Source organism: Vanrija albida (assembly GCF_041260175.1).
Source record: "Vanrija albida strain AlHP1 chromosome Unknown contig_2, whole genome shotgun sequence".
NCBI classification, from domain to species: Eukaryota; Fungi; Basidiomycota; class Tremellomycetes; order Trichosporonales; family Trichosporonaceae; genus Vanrija; species Vanrija albida.
In genome coordinates, this window is record NW_027191421.1 from 2,330,702 (window position 1) to 2,351,456 (window position 20,755).

Here is a 20,755-nt window from a genome sequence, read left to right on the forward strand (position 1 = left end):
GCGCGAGTTGGACTACACTGCAACGAAGGTGTCGTCCGGCAGCTCGCCACAGCGGTTCACGATGCTCGTATTCATGTGAGAGCCTCGGGGAGGCGCTCGCTCGCCAAAGCACATTGATCACACTTCTTCATCGCACTGCCATCTATCTACACGCCGCGCTCCCCCTAGGCGTCCTCGGGGAGGTCAGGCGCAGGGAAGTCCCTGCTGTGGTGGTCCTTGTACCTCCTCCAGTGGACCTTGCGGCCTGCCTCGTCGATCTGGGCGACCTCCTCAGCGGTGAGGTCCTCCAGCGTGTCGAGCGCGGCGAGCTTCTTGAGGTTCTCGGCCTTGGCGCTGCCCGAGATCGCGACGTGGCCCTTGGACCTGACCCAGAGCAGAAGAACGTCGGTGGGGGCGATCGAGCGCGCCTTGGCGATGCGCTCGACGACGGGCTTGACGGGCCCGCCGGTAGGGTGCTGGAGGAGGGGCCCGAGGGGCCCGTACGCCTCGGTCGCGATGCCGTGCTTCTTCTGCAGGGCGATCAGGTCGGCGGTATGCGCGAGCGTGTAGGGGTGGAACTCGAACTGGTTGACGGCGGGCACGATGCGCGCGACGGCGACGACGGCCTCGATGTCCTGCGGCCGGTAGTTGCTCACGCCGATGCTGACGCCCTCGAGCGTGCCGTCCAGCACGAGGTCCTCGAGCGCCGTCCACAGCGGCGCGATGTGCCCGGCCGACACGTCGATGTTGTGGATGAGCAGGAGGTCGGGCTTGGCGCCGAGGCGCGCCAGGCTCCCCTCGACAGACTTGCGCAGCGCGGCCGCGTTGACGCCGCTCGCGTCGGCGATGCCCTCCTTGTGCGAGACTGGCGTGAGCTAGACCAGGGGGAGGGCCGACTCACGCTTGGTCGTGACCCACACCTTGCCCTGCGCGCCGCTCTCGCGCACGGCCTGGCCCGTCTCGCTCTCGGTGTCGTACAGCTGCGCCGTGTCGATGTGCGTGATGCCGCTCGCGATCGCGAGCTTGGCCGTGTCGACCGACTTCTGCCCGCCGCCCAGGAGGCCGGACGAGGCGTTGCCCCACCCGAGCGCGGGGATGAGCTTGCCGTCGTTGAGCTTGACTGTGCGGTGTGCGATGGTCATGGTGGGGGGCGTGGGGGGTTGGGGCGGCCGCTACATGCCCGCGCCGGGGTTAATAATATACGCACGGCGTGTCGCTGCGCGTCATGCGCGTCAGACGCCGTCGATAAGCATTCGCAGCACGCCGAGTGGCATCATCGCCAGCCCGCTGATTAAGCATGCAGCCCAGCGTCCGCCATCGCCGCGCCGCATCACGCGACCGCGAGTGCACGCATGCACGCAGTGCACACGACACGAAGGTGTGCGGCGACGTGTCAGCACCACCCACACCGAGCATGCATCGGCCGGCTCGGCGCTCGGCGCCGCGTGCCGGGTGTGCTACCACACGGTGTTTGCTACCCGGCCTTGACCGACTGGGCTGACAACGCCGGCTTGCACAAACGCCATGAGCACAGGCTCTTAAGGCAGCGCTCTTCCCCCCATCCGCGTCGCGCGGCCCACAGTCGTACACTGCCATGTCGTGCATGCACTCTACACCACGTCTCGCTCCGCTGACCGGCCGGTCGGCCGACGCGGCGGCTAACGGCGCCAGATAAGCACAGTCAGTGCGTCATTTTCGCCGCGCCAAGCCGAGATGCGTCGCGCTCTCGACTCCGCACAACTCGCTCACATCAAGACATAAAACCGGCCGGCATCGGCAAGACGACGACCGGAATCGCCACCACCATGTCGACAATATCACTGCTGACGCGGCGCATGGCCTGCGCCCCGCGGTTCGGCGTCGCTGGCGTCGGGCTCCGTGGCCTAGCGAGCAGCGCTCCGGCGCGCGCCGACACCGCCGCGGCCAAGCCATGCTGTCCCAAGACCGCCGCCGCCGCTGCCCCCGCCGCCCCGCCCTCGCCCATGTCCGCCGCGTTCTGGACCTCGCGCCCGACGTGGTCCCGCGCCGCGGTCAACACGTTCCGCTGCCTCATCGGCTGCTCGCTCGGCGACCTCAGCACAATGTGGTACCTGATGGCATACTACCCCGACCTGCCGATGAGCACGTCGATGGGGCTGTCGAGTGGGTCTGGCGTCGGCGGAGGTGGTAGCATCGACTGACACGCACAGTGGCGGCGGGCATCACGACATCCATTCTGCTCGAGACCACGCTCCTCCACGTCGGCAAGGACAAGCTCCCCTGGGCCGCTGCGGCCAAGACAGCGTTCGGGATGAGCTTCATCTCAATGCTGGCGATGGAGAGTGCCGAGAACGCCGTGACCCTCGCCCTCGCCTCGACCGACATGAGCGGCGCGGCGTTCGCGGGCGTCACGGCCGCCGGGCTGCTCGCCGGCTTCCTCACGCCCATGCCGTACAACTACTGGCGGCTCCGCGCGCTCGGCAAGGCGTGCCACTAGGGGCTGTACATTATTATGCATTATCATTACTCACGCCGCTGACGCCGCGGCACGCCCTAGTACTTGCCACTCGCCACCAGGTCCGGGTGGTGGATGGCCGCAACGTCGGGGTGCGCGCGCAGGCGCGACTTGAGCAGGTTGTTGCCGTACAGCGCGTGGATCACGTCGTCCGTCTCGCGCATGGCGTGTGCCTGGCCGTGCAGCTCCTCGGGCAGCTGCAGCACCGGGAAGACCGCGTCCATACTCGGGTTGAAGAACATGGGCACCGAGATGCGCTCGGCGGGCGCGACGGGCGCCAGCACGCGGTGTACCGTCGCCTTGAGGTATCCGCCCGTCGCGTGCTCGATCATCTCGCCGATGTTGCACACAAACAGCCCGGGAACCGAGGGGTTGATCGCGTCGACCCACCCGCCGTCCGTCTGCACCTGCAGCCCGCCGGCGCCGGGCTGCACCCAGAGCAGGGTGACACACCCGCCGTCCTTGTGCGGCCCGACGCCGAGCGTCTCGCTCGCGCCCGCCGCGACGCCGGGATACCGCACGATCTTGAGGCGCGTCGTCGGCTCGGCAAAGTGCTTGTCGAAGAAGTCGGCCTCGGCGCCCAGGGCGACCGCCCACGCCCGCAGCAGCTTGTGCGCCGCCGCGTTCAGGATCGCCTGCCACTCGGCCACGACGTCTTGAAGTTCGGGCAGGCGCGCAGGCCAAAGGTTGGGCCCAACGAGGCGCGCGTACGGCGGCAGCGTGGCGAGCTCGGCGGGCGAGAGTGGCTCGTGCTCGGGCCAGATGTCGATCTGTTCCCGCCAGTCGACCTGGCCGAGGGTGCGCTCGTTCCCGAGGCGCGTGTACCCGCGGAACCGGGGGCTGCGGTCAGCTGGGGGCAAGGCAGGCCCACCCACCTCTTGATGTTCTCAATCTCGAGCTTGTCCGCCTCGGGGAGGGCGAAGAACGCCCGCGCAGAGTCGAGCAGCCGCGCCTCGAGCGCGGGGGACACGCCCGTGCCGGTCAGGTAGAAGAAGCCGACCTCATGCGTCGCTTTCAGCAGGGCTGCGCGGAAGGTTGCTGCGGTCTCGGGGCTGTCGAGGTCGGTGAGGTCGAGCACGGGGAAGGGGAAGGACGGGGGCGGCGACGCGCTTTTTGCAGGGAGTGTCATGGCGTGAAGGGTGTGGTGGTAAGTGTTGAGTTGTGCTGCTCGGCTGTTGTCGACCGAGCGGCATGTCAATGACGTGATGCGACGTCGGACATGGCCGTGCCGACAAACAGATTTCTGACTGTGGCTCATGCTCACCAACTGCCACAACACAACGTGACGGGCAATGCAAAGAGTAGACGAGACTCCACAACATCAGGCGGCCCTCCTGCTGACCTTGTGCATCCCCACTCGCTCAGTGGCGCCGTCACTGCTCATGCGCTCTCATATCCGACGCGGCCCCGATCCGGCGGTCGAGTAGGCGCCATCCTCACCAGCTGACCTGACTAAAATGCCTAGCTCAGTGCCCAGAAGGCACATGGGATTTCTTCCCTTTACCGCGTCCCACTAAAGCCACGGCGATTGCTGTGTCATCGATGGTGCCATGTGGGGCGCGGTGTGGCTCCGCACGGCGGAATGGGCGAGCACTGCCGTCGGCATCCTCTGTCCTTGTCCGTGATAACGCAGACCGCTGGTCAGCTGCTCGCTGCGTTTCAGCTTGGCGTCTATTGTTGGGTCAGAACGGAGCACGCTAGGCCGGCCCGGCGTGGTGCGGGGTGACCATCCCCCACTTCCCCACTTGACGCGGCGCATGTGGTGGCCGTTGTCATGCCCCGTGACTGTCCTTTCCCCTGCGACTGCGCCTGCGGTGCGACTCTCCCACCCCCTCATGCCCTCACTACTCACTCTCCCCTCACTCCCGTCAGCGAACATGGCTGCACCGGGATACAGTGGTCCGCTGCTGCGCTAACAGTCGTCCGCGGTGGCTTCGCCCAAGGAAGATGCCCAGGGGCGTGGGCCTCATTGCCATTGTGTTGGCCGTGATAAAAGCCAGGGGATGAGCAAGACCCACGCAAGCACCAGCTACAATGCCCCTCCCCACAACCAGCCCCATCATCCAGGCCGACGAGAAGAAGGACAGCGCCCACGTCGAGGTCAAGGTGGCCCCGAGCGCCGACGACGCGGTCGGCCTCGCCGTCATCGACCAGCGCGCCGCCATCCCCTCGACCGGCAAGCGCGTCCCCACCAGCCGGTGGGAGTATGCCACCTTCTGCATCTTCTACTTCTCGAACAACGGCGCGCCGATCGGCGGCAACGGCGGCGCGCTGCGCCAGGCGCTCTTGAACCAGCAGTACCCCGACGGCACGATCCACTGGGGCGGGCAGACGATGCCGCGTGCGTGCGAGTGAGGCACCGCTGACACTAGTCAACTCCTTCCTCCTCGACATCACGGGCATCATGTTCGCCGCGCAGCTCTTCACGCTACTCACGGTCGGCCCGTACGCCGACTACGGCAACTGGAGGCCCTGGATCATGATCGGTGCGTAGTGTTCTCGGACAGCTGACAACCCAGTCGCTCAGAGCATCCTCTACATCTGCCAGTTTGCCATGTGCGGAATGTCCAAGCCGTCCCAGTGGCAGGCGGCAAACGCGCTCTACGTCCTCGGGTCGATCGCGGCCAATATCGCCACGACGTTCTACGCCGCCACGTTCCCGAGCATCGCGCGGGATTTGCCTGAGCTTATCCAGTCCGAGGAGGATGTCAAGGCAGGGCTTAAATCGTAAGTAGAACGTTGGCCCAGCTGACTCCAGGCCGGAAGAGCACGCCGAGCTTGACGGGTACGAGCGCTCCAAGCTGTACAATCTTGTCAACATTACCGGCTCGGCCCTCGTCGTGGTCTTCTACGCCATCGCCGTTGGAATCTCCGCCGGCGTGGGGTTCAAGACTGACACGGAGCTGATCACGACGTACCGCGTCCTCATGGGCTACTTTGGCGCCTTGACGGTCCTCTGCACCATGCCGTTCTTCATCGTGCAGAAGCACCGCCCGGGTCAGAAGCTGCCGGAGGGGACCCGCTGGTGGTTGGCCGGCCCGCAGCAGGTGTGGAGCGCTCTCAAGAGCGTCCGCGAGCTCAAGCAGTGCATCCTGTACCTTGTAGCGTACTTTATGCTGCAGGAGAGTAAGTGGGACCACGCGGCACCTCGGCTCACCAAAGCCTTCGGGACATATTTCAACATCACCGGCATTCTGCAGAACGAGACGATCCACTACTCGCCGCTCCTGCTCAACGCGATGGGTCTGTGTGCCGACCTCGCCGGGGGTAGCGGCACCGTCTTCATGCTGTGGCTGCAGAAGAAGTATCGCTTCAGCGTCAAGGCAGGCGTGTTCTACGGCGCGTGCATGACCCTCCCGCCGTCGCTCTGGGGCGCGATCGGCACGTTCACCGGCCGAATCGGCTTCCACCATACCTGGGAGTTCTGGCTCGCCCAGTTCTGGAACTTTCAAACGGCAGCCTGGGGCTCGTACCAGGTGACGATGATCAGCGAGGTGGTTCCCGCGCCCAAGGCGTACATGTTCTTCGCGGTGGGCTCTTGCTTGTAGTCCCGCACTGACGGCCAGCTCTTCAACACAGTCGGCAAGACGTCAGGCTTCATCGGCCCGTTCATCTCCTCGGCCATCATCAAGCGCGCCAACGGCAACAACAATGCCGCGTACTGGTTCCTCCTCGCCATGGGTTCGGTCGGCGTCATTGTGCTGTATTTTGTCGACACGGACAAAGCGAAGATTGATGTGGCGAAGTGTAAGTGAGGGGCAGGGTGGGGCTGACGCCGCAGACCTCGAGCGCGAGGCGGCCGAGCTCTACTCGGTGGAGCAGCGTGAGCAACAGGTGTCCAAGTTGCAGGATAAGGAGGGAAACGGCGTGGTTGGCCACCAGGATTAAGACGAGTCGTCGGTTGTCTCCAAGATAGCGCTGGCTCGTTCTTGTGCCACCGGCAGTTGACCCGACCGGCCCGGCCCGGCTCGCCCACCAAAACAAAATAAATAATCGCCTTCACTTTTATCCCCTCTTGGATGTCAGGTCACAGTCGGGCTCGAACCGCCGTCCTATTTGTGACCCCGGACCTGGTTGAAACAATCGTAGCTTTCAACTACCGACTGAGCCACCCGCCCCGCGCTAGAGAAGCGCGTTGGGATACGACTCGCTCCTTGCCTCATAACTACCCAGCCACCTCTGTTATCATCAGGCGGCAACCCATCCCATAAAAACCAAACTCGAGCACCTGCAACTAGCCAATGATGCAACAAATGCCCTCATGGGTTGCAGCTCGTGCAGCACCTGCAGAATGGACGTGAAACCGCCCGTCCTCCGGGCAAGGTTTGCCTCTAACACGTATACATATCTTGTCGTCTACGAGTGGTGCACGTCAGGGCGGAGACAAGGATAGGAAGCAATGATGTTGTTTGACGCGGTGTGAAATGAAGTTGTGCCGTCCCAGTTCTCAGCCCGTCCATCATACCAACAAATGCTGTATTGTCCTGTCTTCCTGTTCTGCAGTGGCCGCGTCACAACTCGCAGTATTGATGAAACGAGGTGTTGACGCGGCAGAGTGGCACAAAAACGAAAAAGCACCGCACCAAACGCGACGCGCACACATCACCGTGTGCGCACTGATGCCTACCCCGCCGGGCCCCCATCAATGAGGGGGCATGGGAGTGACAGGCAGCTGGGCACCTCGTCCCACACATCGATTGTTACACAGCAGCCATCATTTTCTCCCACCGCCCTCACGGCCAGCGAAACTGCATTTATAGACGGCAAGTCTCGCTCAACCCCTTCTTTCTCTCCCCCAACCTGTCTTTCACTCAACGCCATTCTCCTCACCCAATTCCCCTTACTCTCACCCAACTCCTTACTCTTACCCAACTCTCTCCTCTCTCCGACTTAGGTCCCTCCGTCTCGCATTCGACAGTATTTGTCTCTCGCACGACTGCCTCCACTCTCACTCAATCCCTTTACTTCCCTCGCCTGTCACACCCCCGCCTCCGCCCGTCTCCACCCCTTTTAGAAGCCACTCTGCACCATGAAGTCCAGCTCCTCTGGATCCACGAGTGGGCGCAACCAGTCACCCCTGCCAGACTGGGTTTCGTATCCTGACAGTTGGTATGCGCAGCGGGCTGCAGCCCATAAGGCAAGAGCGTGGCGCTGTTCGCAGGAGGCCCTGCCCTTCGTCTGCCGTGCTTTGGAGGACAGGAAGGCTGATCCGGTGCCCGGAGAACTGTTCAAGTTCCCATTCGACATCAAGTTTCCATTCGGTACAGTCGACCGAGGTCATGCGGCTTCTCGTCGCCGCCCCTCCAGCGGTGTCCGACCCACCCTCGGGGCTGCTGAGTCTGTCGGCGTTATCGACGTCCTCATCAACCGGCTTGGCAGTGACAATACGCTCAAGGTGCTTGAACACCTCTCGGCCTATGACACCTCGATACTTTTTAGAGTGAGTGTTGGTTGTTATCCAGCTTCTATCAAACTGACATCGTAGGTCTGCAGGAGCGACAACAAGGCTATCCACGCGCTCATCCGTGATCACAGCCCGCTTGGGCTGAAGATGCGTCAGGACTTCTTCAACATCGCCCCTATTGACCTCTCGGCATATGTCCCAGCTGTCCGGCATGCCGTTACGACCACTCTCCAAAAGTCACCACGAGACGAACTCGACGCACTCGTGGCAACGCAGGAGAGTTTACTGTTCGTCAAGCCTGCAGAGATCGATATTTTGCCGGCACCCCGCTCAAAAGTCCTCGGCCTCGAACAAGGGTTCCTCGTCCTTTCCCACAGCCCTCCTGGAGTCACGAGCAGTTCCCAGGGTGAGCGGGACTTCCTCATGGAGACGATCTCCATCATCCAGGTCGCTCGTCCCGGACCCATAGGAGAGTCGCCCTTCGGTCCCCAAGCCAAGATCGTTGACGGGAAATGGACGTGGCGTTGGATGCTCTCTCGCCCGATCCCCCTCTTCAATGCCGCGTCGAGAGTGGCAATCTCCATGGAGAAGAACGTTCTGGCTTTCGTTCGTCAACACACCTCAAACTTCACCGTGTCCTTCTTGAGCCTCCTTCCTGAAAAGAGGGGTGGCTTCTGGCCAGAGTATGACAGCACCCCTCCATTTCACCCTTCCGCTAGGGAGAGTGTTCTACCGCTGGTACAGGATACCGTGTGGCAGGGTCAACCCCCGAGCATTACTATCAAACTCGGGGCCAACTGGGTAATTGGAGTTCTGGTGACGATTCGTATTAGTGGTCCCGGACGTCGTCAGGCTACTCTGTTTCACGAGAACTTCAACTGGAAAACGGGTCACTCCATGGGGGTAAGTGGACGTCTTGGAGACATGCAAAGGTATCATGCTGACAGGCCAAGGGACTGGCACCACTCCCGGAGATCCGAATCCTCGATTTTGCCTACCTCGGGGAGGACAAAGTCATGGTTTTTATCCATAGCCTCCAAACCCCCGAGACCCGCTTGGAAGTGTGGAAGTTTCGGGCTTCCGGATCTCCCAAGGGGATGGGCATGTGCATTTTCCCCGGCATCGGGGGGACGCTCCCACACAAGATCTCGCTGGTCCCTCTTGTCCGGTTCGAGCTCGAGTTCGGCCTCCCCGCTGGATTCCAAGGAGACGGACTCCTCGAACTTCAACGTCTTCGCCACAGCGAGACAGTTGGAATCTTTGGTTTGCGTGCTGTGAATGCCCCTGGCCACCAGATGATCCGAGGAGCTAGCTTCAAGTTGTCGTTCGTGGACTTCTGGACCACGGTCATCAATGATGCTCATCTCCACAATCCGAAGCCCGCGAACGCCTACTTCCGGCCAGCCAATGGTTTCACTCAGGATTCCTTGAGCTCCGCTCGCCGATGGGCAGATAGTATCTGGCCATTGGTCTTTGGCTGGCCGGTGTTCAAGTACTATGTCTCGTGGTATGGGACCTCCCACATTGGGAGGCCTTGTCCAAACGGCACCTGGGCTCTTCACCTGGAGCCGAGCCCGGGTCCAGAGTCGGTCCCAATCCTCAAGGTACTCAGCTACAACAGCGCCTTCACCCAGCTGTTCCAGGAGGCAGGGGCCAATGCGACCAACCGGAGGGGCGGTTTGGTTCCTCCATTTCGGGTCTTCAACAAGGGGATCACAGGACCGCGTAACCAGACCGACGAAGTACCTCGCCTTCCCGACTGGGTGGGCGCGAGTTTGCCCAACGCCAAGCACCGGGACTATGGGAATCGGGTTGGGTACTCGGACCGTGACGACCCCAACCTCACGGATGATCCCGGGTGGCCCCTGCCACTGTCTTTCATTGGCGGCGAGATGAGGCTTCCTGTCGATCCCATTGGCACCCGGTCAACGATTCTTAAGTTTGACGGCCGCCAAGTGGTGATTGCTCGTGAGCCCACGAACGTAGGTGGCTGTGTATGGCTCGGACAGGTGCTGACTACACGTAGGGCAACCACAATTCGGGAGCTGGATCAATCCTCGTTCTCACCTTCGGAGCCGACACCAGTGGCGTCAAGCCGACAAAGGCCGCGGTTGACGCCGACGATGACCCGGCTGCTCAAGAGGAGGTGCCTGTAAGTGAAGAGACTTGCCGTGGAGATTACTGCTGACGAGCGGAAGAACGAATCCGCTGAGGATGACAGTGATGACGACACTGTTCGTGCTCCGAGCCCGATGTGATTCATTTTGGCCAGCACGGAGGCCCACTGCACGGGGTCAGCAAGGAGGTCAGATGAAGGTCAGCTTGGAGGACTGGAGAGTGGTAATCGACGGCCGGGTCAAGGGGGAAAGGGGAGAGAAGAGATGAAGAGCGATTGTACATAAGAGATGGAAGCCCATATTCCTTCGTGTTGGCCGGCTACGATGCAGCGCGTTGTGAACAAGGATCTGTATGTGCAGAGGGGTTAGGAGGACACGCGACTTGCCGCCTCTCATACTGCCACGGCCAGAATTGTGCCACTCTTGAACCGTCCTGGACTACGTCGGTCCCTACTTGACTACATTGACTGCATCGTCTCACCCTTTACACCTGGATAGAACTCGGTCGTCGATGTCCCTCCTTGACATCATGCATGCATGCGCAGTCGAGGCATGCCACCAGGCTACCACCAACCAGCAGTCGGCCCGACTTTGGCAGTGATGTTATTCGAGTGACCCTGATAAGCCATCCGTGATTACCGAATTCCAGGGTGGAGGTTGTGCGCCGGATGACTGCCGGACCGGTGACCTGGTTATTATCCCGACTGCCGACGACCGACGGCGGCGCGACTCCAACCAACCACCTCTCTCTCATCTCATCCATCTCTCGACTTTACTCTACTCTCCACCAGCAACAGCAACAATCATGAGCCCAAGGCAAGTCGACGGCAAGGAGGTTGCAGAGCACAACTCGCGCGAAAAGGTAAGCCCGAGCTCGACACCATGTCTCGACGCGGCTGACATTGCTCCAGGGCGTCTGGATCGTCGTCCACGGTAAGGCCATCTCCGACGACTCCAACTGATCCCCAGGACACGTCTACGATGTGACCGACTTTCTCGACGTGAGTAGGGATGCCCCGGGGGGCCTCCCCACGCCCCATTCTTGCCACTGACCCCGCGCAGGAGCACCCAGGTGTGTAACCATGCATCTTGGAGCGCTCCGGATTTCGCGCCCGGAATCCGGAGCCCAGTCTCCGAGCACCACGCGGGCCCAGCTAACCTATCTCAGGAGGCGCAGAGATCATCCTGTGAGTTGTGGAGGCAGGTGGAGGTGGTGGAGGTCGCGGGGCCGCTCCGGAGCTACGACGGCTCGCCGTGCACGGACACGAGCTGACCCGACCCCCAGCCGATACGCCGGCAAGGACGCGACCGAGGAGTACGAGCCTATCCACCCCCCAAGCGCCGTCAAGGACAACCTTGGTGAGGTGGCGTCCTGCTGCGTCGCTGACTCCAGACCCGTCCAAGCACATTGGTCAGCTCATCCCCGGCACGCTGCCCGACGAGGCCAAGGCGGAGGAGGCGGCGCCGGCCGCGGCGGCCCCAGCCTCGTCATCCCAGGCCGTCGTGCTGGCCGCGCCCGAGCCGTACGTCAAGCCCCACCTCGGCGAGATCCTCTCGCTGCACGACTTTGAGACGGTCGCCCGTGAGACGATGACGCGCCGCGGATGGAACTACTACTCGTCTGGAGCCGACGACGAGATTACTATGGTGGGTGGCGAGGGAGGTCCAGGCTGACAGGCAGCGCGAGAACTACAATGCCTACCAGCGGTGAGTCGCAGCTCTGGAGTGGCAGCCAGAGTGGCAGCTGATTCCCCAGTGTGTGGTTCCGCCCCCGCGTCCTCCGCGACGTCACAAAGATCGACTACAGCACCAAGATTCTGGGCTACGACTCGTCGATGCCCGTGTACATCACCGCCACTGCGCTCGGCAAGCTCGGCCACCCCGAGGGCGAGGTGTGCTTGACGCGCGCCGCGGCCGAGCAGGGCATCATCCAGATGGTGAGCAGTGTCCACTGTCCCAGCTAACCCCAGATCCCCACGCTCGCGTCGTGCGGCTTCGACGAGATGGTCGACGCCGCGGCACCCGGCCAGGTCCAGTTCCTCCAGCTCTACGTCAACGCGGAGAAGTCGCGCACCAAGAAGATTATCGAGCACGCGCGCGACCGCGGAATTAAGGCGCTGTTCATCACGGTCGACGCGCCGCAGCTCGGCCGCCGCGAGAAGGACATGCGCACCAAGTTTGAGGGTAACGCGTCGGCGCACCAGACCAAGGGCGGCGACAAGGTGCAGCGCGACCAGGGCGCCGCGCGCGCCATTTCGTCGTTCATCGACCCGTCGCTCAACTGGAACGACGTGCCCTTCCTGCGCGAATGCGCCGGCGACAAGATGAAGCTCATCCTCAAGGGCGTGCAGACGTGGGAGGACGCCGTGCTCGCCGCCGAGTTTGGCTGCGACGGCATCGTGCTCTCCAACCACGGCGGCCGTCAGCTCGACTTTGCGCCCTCGCCCATCACCATCCTGCCCGAGGTCGTCGCGCAGCTCAACGCCCGCGGACTCATGTACCCGCGCAACAAGCCCAAGTTTGAGATTTTCGTCGACGGTGGTGTGAGGCGTGCGACAGACGTCCTCAAGGCCATTGCCCTGGGTGCCACCGCCGTCGGTATCGGCCGCCCCATGATCTACGCCATGAGCACGTACGGCACCGAGGGTGTCTCGCACGCGCTCCAGATCCTCAAGGTAGGTTGTGGTGTAGGGCAGCGCTGACAGACAGGATGAGTTCCTCATGAACATGCGCCTCATCGGTGCGCCGACCCTCGCCGACGTCGTCCCGTCCATGGTCGACACGTCCGCCCTCCCCCTCCCCCGCGTCGCCCCATCCGTCTTCGAGTCCAACTACGAGCGCATGAGCCCGCTCGGTGTGCGCCAGCACAAGCTGTAGTGGCGCAGAGTCGGCGGATCATCTAGTTGTCAGAGTATCGTACAGTGTCGAATGCATCATGCTTGTGTCACACGACAATGCAAGTGGTGAATATACAATGCCTACAACTCGTACAATCTACTACAGCGACGAAAAGTGATCCCACTCCCACTCGACATAGCGCAGCATGTACTCGTCGATGGCGCCGGGCTCGTCATCGTCGTAGTACTCGTCGTCCTCCTCGGGCAGCGGCGTCGACACACCCGTACCGCTACCCTCCGTCTTGCCCTCGGTGCCAAGACGGCTGACGGCAGCTGGTGCGGCTGGAGCCGCCCCTGTACCGCCCTTCTTCGCGGCCTCGTCGCCTCCTCCGAACTCTGCAAAGTCCATCTCACCCTCGCCCTGCGCCATCTTCGCCGCAGCCACATCCTCCTCATCTTCGACCTCTGCGAGTGCAGCCGCAAAGTCCCGCTCTTGACCGAGACGAGGAGCCGCAGCCTCGGCATCCTCTGCCTCGGGGCCGTTCTCGACGTCAATGTCCTCGATGCGATCGGCGTCTTTCGATTCCTCGGCAGCAGCCTTCATGTCCTCGTCGAGCATGTCGCGCCAGTCCATGCGGCCGAAGAACTCCGTTGTGAAGTCACCGTCTTGGATGACGACGCGGTCAAGGAGACGCTTCTGGTTGGCCTTCTTGAGCATGTTCTCCTCGACAGTGTGCGACGACACGAAGCGGTAGATGTGCACTTCACGCGTCTGGCCGATACGATGCGCACGGTCCATGCACTGTCGGTCCATCGACGGGTTCCAGTCCGAGTCGTAGAAGAAGACCGTGTCGGCACCCGTAAGGTTGATACCCACACCACCAGATCGGCTTGATGCGATGAAACAGAAGATGCGAGGGTCCGAATTGAACCGCTCAGTGATGACTTGACGGTCCTCAATCTTCGTGCTGCCGTCGAGACGAAGGTAGCGATGGCCGCTGTAGCTCAAGAAGATCTCGAGGATGTCCAGCACCTTGGTCATCTGCGTAAAGATGAGAACGCGGTGGCCGCCAGCCTTGAGTTCACGGAGCATCTCGGCGAGCTTTTGCAGCTTGCCACAGTCGTATTGGAGAAGGCTCACGTCGGGGAAGGCGATCTGGAGGCGGACCGTTGGGCCGTGGAGCGAGTCAAAGTCGGGGTCCTGGAGCGTCGGGTGGGCCAGCGGGTCGACAGCGGGGAGCGCGTGCTGCGGCATATCGCGGGCGACAACATTTGGCGGGATGACCGCAAAGCGATCGATCACTGGTGTCATCTGATGGACGCGCTCCACGAGGGAGTGGATCAGAGGAGCGACCGGCGGAGTGTGCTCGCCGAACATGTCGACTCGTCGGCGCAGATCCATCGACTCGGGAAGGAGGTAGCGCGGTAGCCCCGACAGCATTGCCAGGGTGGTCGAACCGTAGATTGGTCCGGACTGGCAGCGCAGTCTGTTCACGTCCCGCAGCCCCTTCCAACGAGCGATTGAAGACTGTTCCTCGAGGTGTGCCGTCCACTTGGCCCAGCCTTCCGGCGTACGTGTGTCGGGTTTGGGTCCTCTGCCCCGCTTGGTAACAACAGGTTCAAGCGCGTGCGGTAGCTTGTTGCTGGCGTCAAGACGCGCACGCATCCCCGCCACCCAGCCCGACTCGTTCTCGTGCTTGGTAATCGTAAGGTTCATTGCGTCGAAGTCGAGGCTTTCGTCCTGGGCTGCGAGCAGGCGCTTGCGGACAAGAACGTCGGTAGGCTCAAAGTCGCTGACCACACTGCGCTCCATGGCAAAGCTGGTGCGCACAGGCCGGACCTCGAAAAGATCCGGATGGTTGCACACCTTTCGGAGCTGCATCAGGATGTTGACGACGCCGAGGTAGCCACCTGACGTGAGGGCTTCGCGGGTGGACGCCCTCGACATGAACTCGTCGTACAGGAATCGCTGGCGCTTGGACAGGCGACAGTAGACGACGTGCTCAAACTTGCCAGGCAGCTGCGTCTCGACTTCGGACTTGAGTCGACGCAGGATGAACGGGCGGAGGAGTGTGTGCAGCTTGTTGACAGTTTGGATCGTTTCCTCATCAAGTGTCTCGCCAGATTCCACAGCCTTGTCCATGGGGTCTGAACGTTAGCCAAGCCTACATCACGCCGACTCACTTGAGAACCACTCGGTGAACTCCTTGTGGTTTGCGAACCCAACGACAGCGGTCGCGTCGGCGGTGATTCCGTTCGGCATGAGGAAGTAGAGCAAACTCCACAGCTCCATCAGGTTGTTCTGGAGTGGCGTACCAGTCAGAAGCAACCGGCGCTGGGTCTTGAAACCAAGCAACGTCTGCCAGCGCTGACTGCGGAAATTCTTGATGTTGTGTGCCTCGTCAAGAATCATGTAGACCCAGTTCTTACGGCGGAAGATGTGCTGGTCGGCAAGAACAATTTGGTAGGATGTGATGCACACCTGCCACGCGTTTTCGGTGTGCCAACCAACGCGCTTCTCCTTGCGCTCCTTCTGGTTGCCATAGTAGGTGAGGACCTTCATGCCGGGCAAGAATTTCTTGAACTCCATTTCCCAGTTGAGGATGACCGAAGTGGGGACGATGATGAGGTGCTGGCCCCAGACGCCCAAGTCGCATGCCAGGTGGCCTAGCAGCGCAATCGTCTGGATGGTTTTACTGCATTGTCAGCTGAATTCGACCAGACCAGCCAGACAGCTCACCCTAGACCCATCTCGTCTGCCAGTATACCGTTCATGTTGTTGGCGTAGAGGCTGGCGAGCCATTCGAGACCACCCTGCTGGTAAGGTCGAAGGGTGCCACGAAGCAGGAAGGGCGGCCGGATGCGAGGGGCGTCGGTTTCTCCAGCGAGCGATGCGACTTCGTCCTCCTCTCCGGACTCTTCTTCGTCTTCCTCCTCACTGGAGAGCTCTGGGGTGGGCGACATTTCCACCTCCTCGTCCTCCACCTCCTCAACCTTGCCTCGCTTCGGTGATTTGGACAGCATCTGTGGAGCGTTGTCTTCGGGCGTCCAAACAGTGCGGACACGCCGCTGGCGCTTTCCTTCGACGATCAATGGCGTGTCGTTGGCTCTGCTCTCCAGAGCGGAATCGGTGAGCGACTGGTCGTTCTTGGTTTCTGGTGCTGCGGCGGCCTCGGCATTCGCTGGCTTTGAGGGGTCGGGGACGCCATACCGCTTCAAGAGCTCCTCGATGGGCATATTGGCGTCGGCCAGAAGGCCCTCGTCTTCACTATCGGCGCCGCCGTTAGCCTCGGCATCTTCCATTTCAACGTCCAGCTGTGCGTCCTGATCGTCAAGGTCGCTGCCTGGGCCCTTAAACTCGGCATCGTTGGCATCCGGGTCTGGAGTGTCGGCTAACGCGGCAAGGGTTCGAGCCTTCTTGGCCAGTCGCCGTGAAGGGGCCCTCGGGGGAGGGAGGTCCTCGGCTTCATCTTCAGGTGCGGTCGGGGACGTTCCGTTGGTGAACGGTACACGACTTTCGGAGGTCCCATTGGCTTCAGGAGCCGCGTCTACGGCCATGCCAGGGGCAGAGGCAGTGGGTTCGGCAGGCGGGGCGCCCCTAGGAGCAGAAACCGCTGCCTCGATATCGGCGCCGTCCACCTCCATGGCTTCACCGTCTCGGGACGTAGTCATGGGCAGGGGAGCAGTTGTCACCCTCGGGGGTGTGACGGCAGGCGTGACCGCAGCCGGGGTGAACGACTGTGGTGTCGTCGACGCAGCGGGGGTAAGTGCCGCTACAGGCGTCACAGCGGCAGTGACCGATGTCATTGGAGTGACAGCGTCGAAGGCCGCGTCGATCTCGTCGTTGTCAATCTCCATCGAGTCGAGGAAGCCAACAGCGTCTGGGTCGGGGATATCCAGAGGTTGATGGGATATAGGAGCGATTGTGGCAGGAGCAATGGGCTCGGCAGGGGCGGGAGGGAGATCCTGTGCCGGGGCAGGTGCTGGCTGCGAGGCCTGATCGGCGGCCTCAGTGACAGGCTGCTCGATGGTGGGTGATACCGTGGCATTCACCGCGTCAGATGCCGGGGCAGGTGCAGAGTCTGCTGGAGTGTTTGGTGCCAGTGGGGCAGCAGTCTCGTCCGTCGGGACCACAGCTGGCTGCTCAGCCTCCAGTTTGGAGTCCAAGGGTGCGGTAGCAGTGTCGCCCAAGGCAGAGACTCCGCCAGTTGGCACCTCAACATCTGCCTCGTCGTCGCCATCCATGTCGATGTCGTCGCCGAGAAGAGCTCGAAGGCCTGGTCGATCCTCGGTATCTTCGTCGTCTTCGTCGCCGCTGTCCTCATCCTCGCCTTCGTCGTCCTCATCGCCCTCATTACCGCTCCCCTCATCCTCCTCCTCGTCCTCCGCAACCACCGCGACACCCGCCACCTCACCATCTGCAGCAGGGCCAAATTCGGCGGTGTCCCCTTCCTCTCCGCCCTCCTCGCCTTCCTCGCCGCCGTCCTCCTCACTATCCTCTGCCGCCGAGACGTCCTCGGTGCCATCCGAGTCGACGTCGTCGTCGTCGTCTGCCTCGTCGTTGGTACCCTCGCGACCGACAATGACGTCGCGCTGGCCCTCGAGCAAACCGGTGCTCTGCTTCAGCATGTTCTGGAGATGCTCCTTGCCCAGGCGGTCCTGTTCCAGCTTCTGTTGCGCCACAACCTTGGCCCGCACAATCTGGTCATTAGTCACCATAACTGACACCTGAACCCACCTTGATAGCAAGGCCCCACCGCTTGCGCAGACTCTTGACGACCTCCTTGGCCTTGCGCTTGCGCTCCTTCTCCTCGGCAGCACGCTCGCGCTCGTCCTTGCCCTCGATGAACTCCCAGTGAAGCTGGATCATGCGCGCAATCTTCTTGCAGATTACGGGCTTGAGCTTGGCCTCAGCGACAATGGCATTGCGGACTTGAACCATGTGGGTCAAGAGCGCGTCCTGGTAATCGGTTTGCCGTGGGGGCGGTCCTGTTGGCGGCTTCTTCTGGTGGCTCTTATCTCTGACCTTCTCAGTGGGGGCCTCATCATCCTCATCTAAGAGGCGCAACAAACGGCCCTGGTGTTGCAGCCAGTTGACGCGGTTGCGAAAGTAACCCTCTCGCGCTGCACGCGTCTCGAGCTCGGAGATGTCGGGCTGGGGGCCAGAATCCTCGATGTGGGTGTAAGATTCCAGGAGTGCGTTGATGTCGCCATTGAACTTTGGCTTGGCCAACAGGCGCTGGCCTGGGTCGGTGAACGTCACATGGCTGGAGCCAGTTCGTCTAGGGTACGTCCGGACTGGTGGCGGAGGGAAGGGAAGGTGGGCCAGGGAGGGCAGTGGTGCCGGAGTGGGCGACGGTGATCGCACTGGTGTCGACGGGCCAGCCTCTGGTCCAGGAGACGACGCGCTGTCTGTATCGTCTTTCAAGAGACGAGATTTCTTTGAGGGTAGAGCAGGAAGCGACTGCCGCCCGCGCCTCTTCTTGCCGGCGAGATCGGCGTCATCGTCGTCTTCCCTGAGCTCCGCCTCAGACGCTGTAACACGCCGGGTGGACTTCTTGCCCTTTGTTGGTGGCGGTGGTGGAGCCATCTCGGCGTCGCTCGCAGCCTGCGACTTTCGTCTGGAACCCGGCTGCGCTGGCGGCTCGTCCATCTCCTTGCCCTTGCCCTTGCCAGCAGCCGCCTTGGGCTCGCCGATGGCCGTGACGTTGCCCAGCGCCTCCGCCTTGCTGTGGAGCTGTCGTCTCGTCGTTCTCGACGGGCCAAGTCCTCTCGATCTCGACGAGCTCGCGGCCGCCGGGGGCACAGTCGACGGCACCATGCTTAACAGGTCGTGATGGAGACCCTTGTACTGCGCGGGTTAGCGACGTCCTCGGCATTGCAACACCCGTACCTCCAGAAATACTGGCGAGTTCTCATTCTTGGCGTCTGCAGGGTCCCAGCCCTCGAGAATGCTGGTATACCGCTCGAGATGGAACTTCTCCTTGACGGCCATGTCGTGCTCCTCGACGATGGCGCGGACCTGGGCCTCGTGATCGCGCACCAGCTCATCACGCTTGGCTACTGTTCCCTCCGTACCGAGCTTCCATAGTGCGTGTTCGCGCTCCTCTTGCGAAATGACGCGCGCGCTGCCCGTACGCGTCGCAGGTGCCGGCGCGGCCGGGAGCGAGGTCCTGGTGCGCAGTGCGCGAGCGGGGGCCGGTGCAGGTGCAGCAGCGTTCGAGCTCCTGGAAGCTCTCCGCGCGCTCGCCGACGACCCCGAGGCCTCTGGCTCGCGGCCGGGTGGGTGTGATTTGTCGATGGCCATGTGGACGACCTCCACTTTGCTGGTGTTTAGACGGTCTTGAATGCTGGGGTCATATCTTTGTTGCTGTGTGATGCGATGGCCCGGGGTAAACGAGCCTGGGGTGCTTCCTGGGCGATTCTGGTGGCCCTATGCGGCGATTTGTGCGCGTCGCTGCGCGATTATATGCTAGAAGATGGAAGTGAAGATGTTGCAACAGTCATAAGGATGAGTTGGGCGCGTCAGCTCGTGACAGCCAGCGGCGGGGTCAATAATCCCGCGGGGTTTAAAGCCAGTGGCCGCGTCATGATGAGATGGACGGACCTTGCGCGTGGAGGTCGACCACTTTGACGATTGCAACAACAACCAGAGCATACACAACGCAATGCTTGCACCAGTGACGGCCCTCTCGCTGCTGTCGATGGACCCCTCGCCTGCGGTCCGCCGCTCGGCGTCGGCAGCGGCAGGCACACGGCACGGGCTCGTCAACCTCACGCGTCTCGTCGGCTCGCTCGACAAGCAGGCGCTCGAGCAGCAGCAGGACGGGCTGGACGGCGTGACGTGGCTCGAGATTCAGAAGACGTGGGAGGTGGGTGGAAAGGAACGCTGCTAGCGCTTACCCGCCAGACGGTGCTCTATGCACGGGCCTTGCTCGGCGCGCTCAAGGGTGGCAATGAGCAGTGCGTAGAGCTTCCAGGAATTCATCGTTCTCGAGCTGACGCGACCAGGTCTTCCACCACCCTCTCGTCTCTGAACAAGCTCGAGAAGACGCTGTCCAAAGTTGAGACTCACGTGCAGGGCGTTGCCAAGGTATGACCACCTTCCCTGCCACGCTGACTCCAGCGCACGAGCGCTCCGGCACCGGCCACATCCCTGCCATACCTCGAGCTGCCTACGTCTCTCAGGCCGACGGGGCCCCCATCCCCTGTCGCCCTACTCGACGAGGCTGTGGCAACGACGCTTCCAGAGATCGAAGAGGGCTCGCTCCCACCAGCGCTGTCACCCTCCGCGCCCGTGACACCGGCTGTCGAGCTCCCGTCCTTGAGCTTCACAGCGCCGAAGGCGCCGGCACCACCCTCACTCAATCGCACCGTGTCGTCCAAGTCGTTCAGCACGGAGACATACTTTGCCAGACGGGAGAAGGAGGACAAGCAGGGCGGCGAGGCGGGCCTGCTGCCGCTCAAAACGCAAGCGACGGCCAAGGGCCCGCTCGACTCGGAGGGCATGCGCAAGCGGCTGATGGGCGGTGCGACCGGCACGCTCGGCTCTGCGCAGCTGCACGAGGAGCTCGGCGGCCAGCTCGTCGATGTGAGTTGACAGCGATGCGCAGGAACCAACTCACACAAACAGATGTCGCACCGGCTCAAGCTCAACGCGGTCCACTTTGCCAACTCGCTCGAGGAGGAGAAGGCGCTGCTCGAGTCGTCGCAGGGCGTGCTGGAGCGCAACCTCGAGACGACCAAACAGTCGAAGGGGACGCTGTCCAAGGTGTCGTCCAAGGGCCGCGGGACGACGTGCCTCACCATCGGTGTGGTGCTTCTCGTCATTGTACTGTTCGTGTGGACGTACCTGCTCATCAGGTTTACGCCGTAGTCATGCATGCGCGTGGGTGGTGCAGCGGTGGACATGATCTGGTCGTGT

General features: G+C 62.2%; 8 protein-coding genes across 8 annotated transcripts; 5 read left to right on the forward strand and 3 right to left on the reverse strand.

Annotated features, from left to right (window-relative positions):
- Positions 1–164: 164 nt before the first annotated feature.
- Q8F55_002568 (uncharacterized protein) lies at positions 165–1,121 on the reverse strand (the record flags this gene model as incomplete). Its single annotated transcript, XM_069351162.1, has 2 exons — positions 165–844; positions 881–1,121. The coding sequence occupies 2 exons, from the start codon at positions 1,119–1,121 to the stop codon at positions 165–167; spliced, it is 921 nt and encodes a 306-aa protein (XP_069211548.1).
- A 663-nt stretch (positions 1,122–1,784) lies between these two features.
- Q8F55_002569 (uncharacterized protein) lies at positions 1,785–2,455 on the forward strand (the record flags this gene model as incomplete). Its single annotated transcript, XM_069351163.1, has 2 exons — positions 1,785–2,121; positions 2,169–2,455. The coding sequence occupies 2 exons, from the start codon at positions 1,785–1,787 to the stop codon at positions 2,453–2,455; spliced, it is 624 nt and encodes a 207-aa protein (XP_069211549.1).
- A 56-nt stretch (positions 2,456–2,511) lies between these two features.
- On the reverse strand, positions 2,512–3,602 carry Q8F55_002570 (uncharacterized protein; the record flags this gene model as incomplete). Its single annotated transcript, XM_069351164.1, has 2 exons — positions 2,512–3,313; positions 3,349–3,602. The coding sequence occupies 2 exons, from the start codon at positions 3,600–3,602 to the stop codon at positions 2,512–2,514; spliced, it is 1,056 nt and encodes a 351-aa protein (XP_069211550.1).
- Positions 3,603–4,507: 905 nt separating this feature from the next.
- Positions 4,508–6,361, forward strand: Q8F55_002571 (uncharacterized protein; the record flags this gene model as incomplete). Its single annotated transcript, XM_069351165.1, has 7 exons — positions 4,508–4,814; positions 4,846–4,959; positions 4,993–5,200; positions 5,232–5,599; positions 5,636–6,003; positions 6,061–6,220; positions 6,255–6,361. The coding sequence occupies 7 exons, from the start codon at positions 4,508–4,510 to the stop codon at positions 6,359–6,361; spliced, it is 1,632 nt and encodes a 543-aa protein (XP_069211551.1).
- Positions 6,362–7,502: 1,141 nt separating this feature from the next.
- Positions 7,503–10,135, forward strand: Q8F55_002572 (uncharacterized protein; the record flags this gene model as incomplete). Its single annotated transcript, XM_069351166.1, has 5 exons — positions 7,503–7,913; positions 7,959–8,780; positions 8,831–9,859; positions 9,904–10,029; positions 10,076–10,135. 5 exons carry the CDS (start codon positions 7,503–7,505, stop codon positions 10,133–10,135), a joined length of 2,448 nt encoding a protein of 815 aa, XP_069211552.1.
- Positions 10,136–10,799: 664 nt separating this feature from the next.
- On the forward strand, positions 10,800–12,871 carry Q8F55_002573 (uncharacterized protein; the record flags this gene model as incomplete). The annotated part of the gene is made up of 11 exons (XM_069351167.1): positions 10,800–10,856; positions 10,906–10,927; positions 10,964–10,995; positions 11,057–11,066; positions 11,163–11,181; positions 11,280–11,353; positions 11,388–11,641; positions 11,676–11,701; positions 11,751–11,931; positions 11,965–12,669; positions 12,704–12,871. The coding sequence occupies 11 exons, from the start codon at positions 10,800–10,802 to the stop codon at positions 12,869–12,871; spliced, it is 1,548 nt and encodes a 515-aa protein (XP_069211553.1).
- A 120-nt stretch (positions 12,872–12,991) lies between these two features.
- On the reverse strand, positions 12,992–19,138 carry SWR1 (swr1 complex component; the record flags this gene model as incomplete). The annotated part of the gene is made up of 5 exons (XM_069351168.1): positions 12,992–14,979; positions 15,016–15,527; positions 15,572–17,532; positions 17,570–18,682; positions 18,725–19,138. The coding sequence occupies 5 exons, from the start codon at positions 19,136–19,138 to the stop codon at positions 12,992–12,994; spliced, it is 5,988 nt and encodes a 1,995-aa protein (XP_069211554.1).
- A 361-nt stretch (positions 19,139–19,499) lies between these two features.
- Q8F55_002575 (uncharacterized protein) lies at positions 19,500–20,707 on the forward strand (the record flags this gene model as incomplete). Its single annotated transcript, XM_069351169.1, has 5 exons — positions 19,500–19,703; positions 19,742–19,794; positions 19,843–19,924; positions 19,958–20,422; positions 20,465–20,707. The coding sequence occupies 5 exons, from the start codon at positions 19,500–19,502 to the stop codon at positions 20,705–20,707; spliced, it is 1,047 nt and encodes a 348-aa protein (XP_069211555.1).
- Positions 20,708–20,755: the final 48 nt, after the last annotated feature.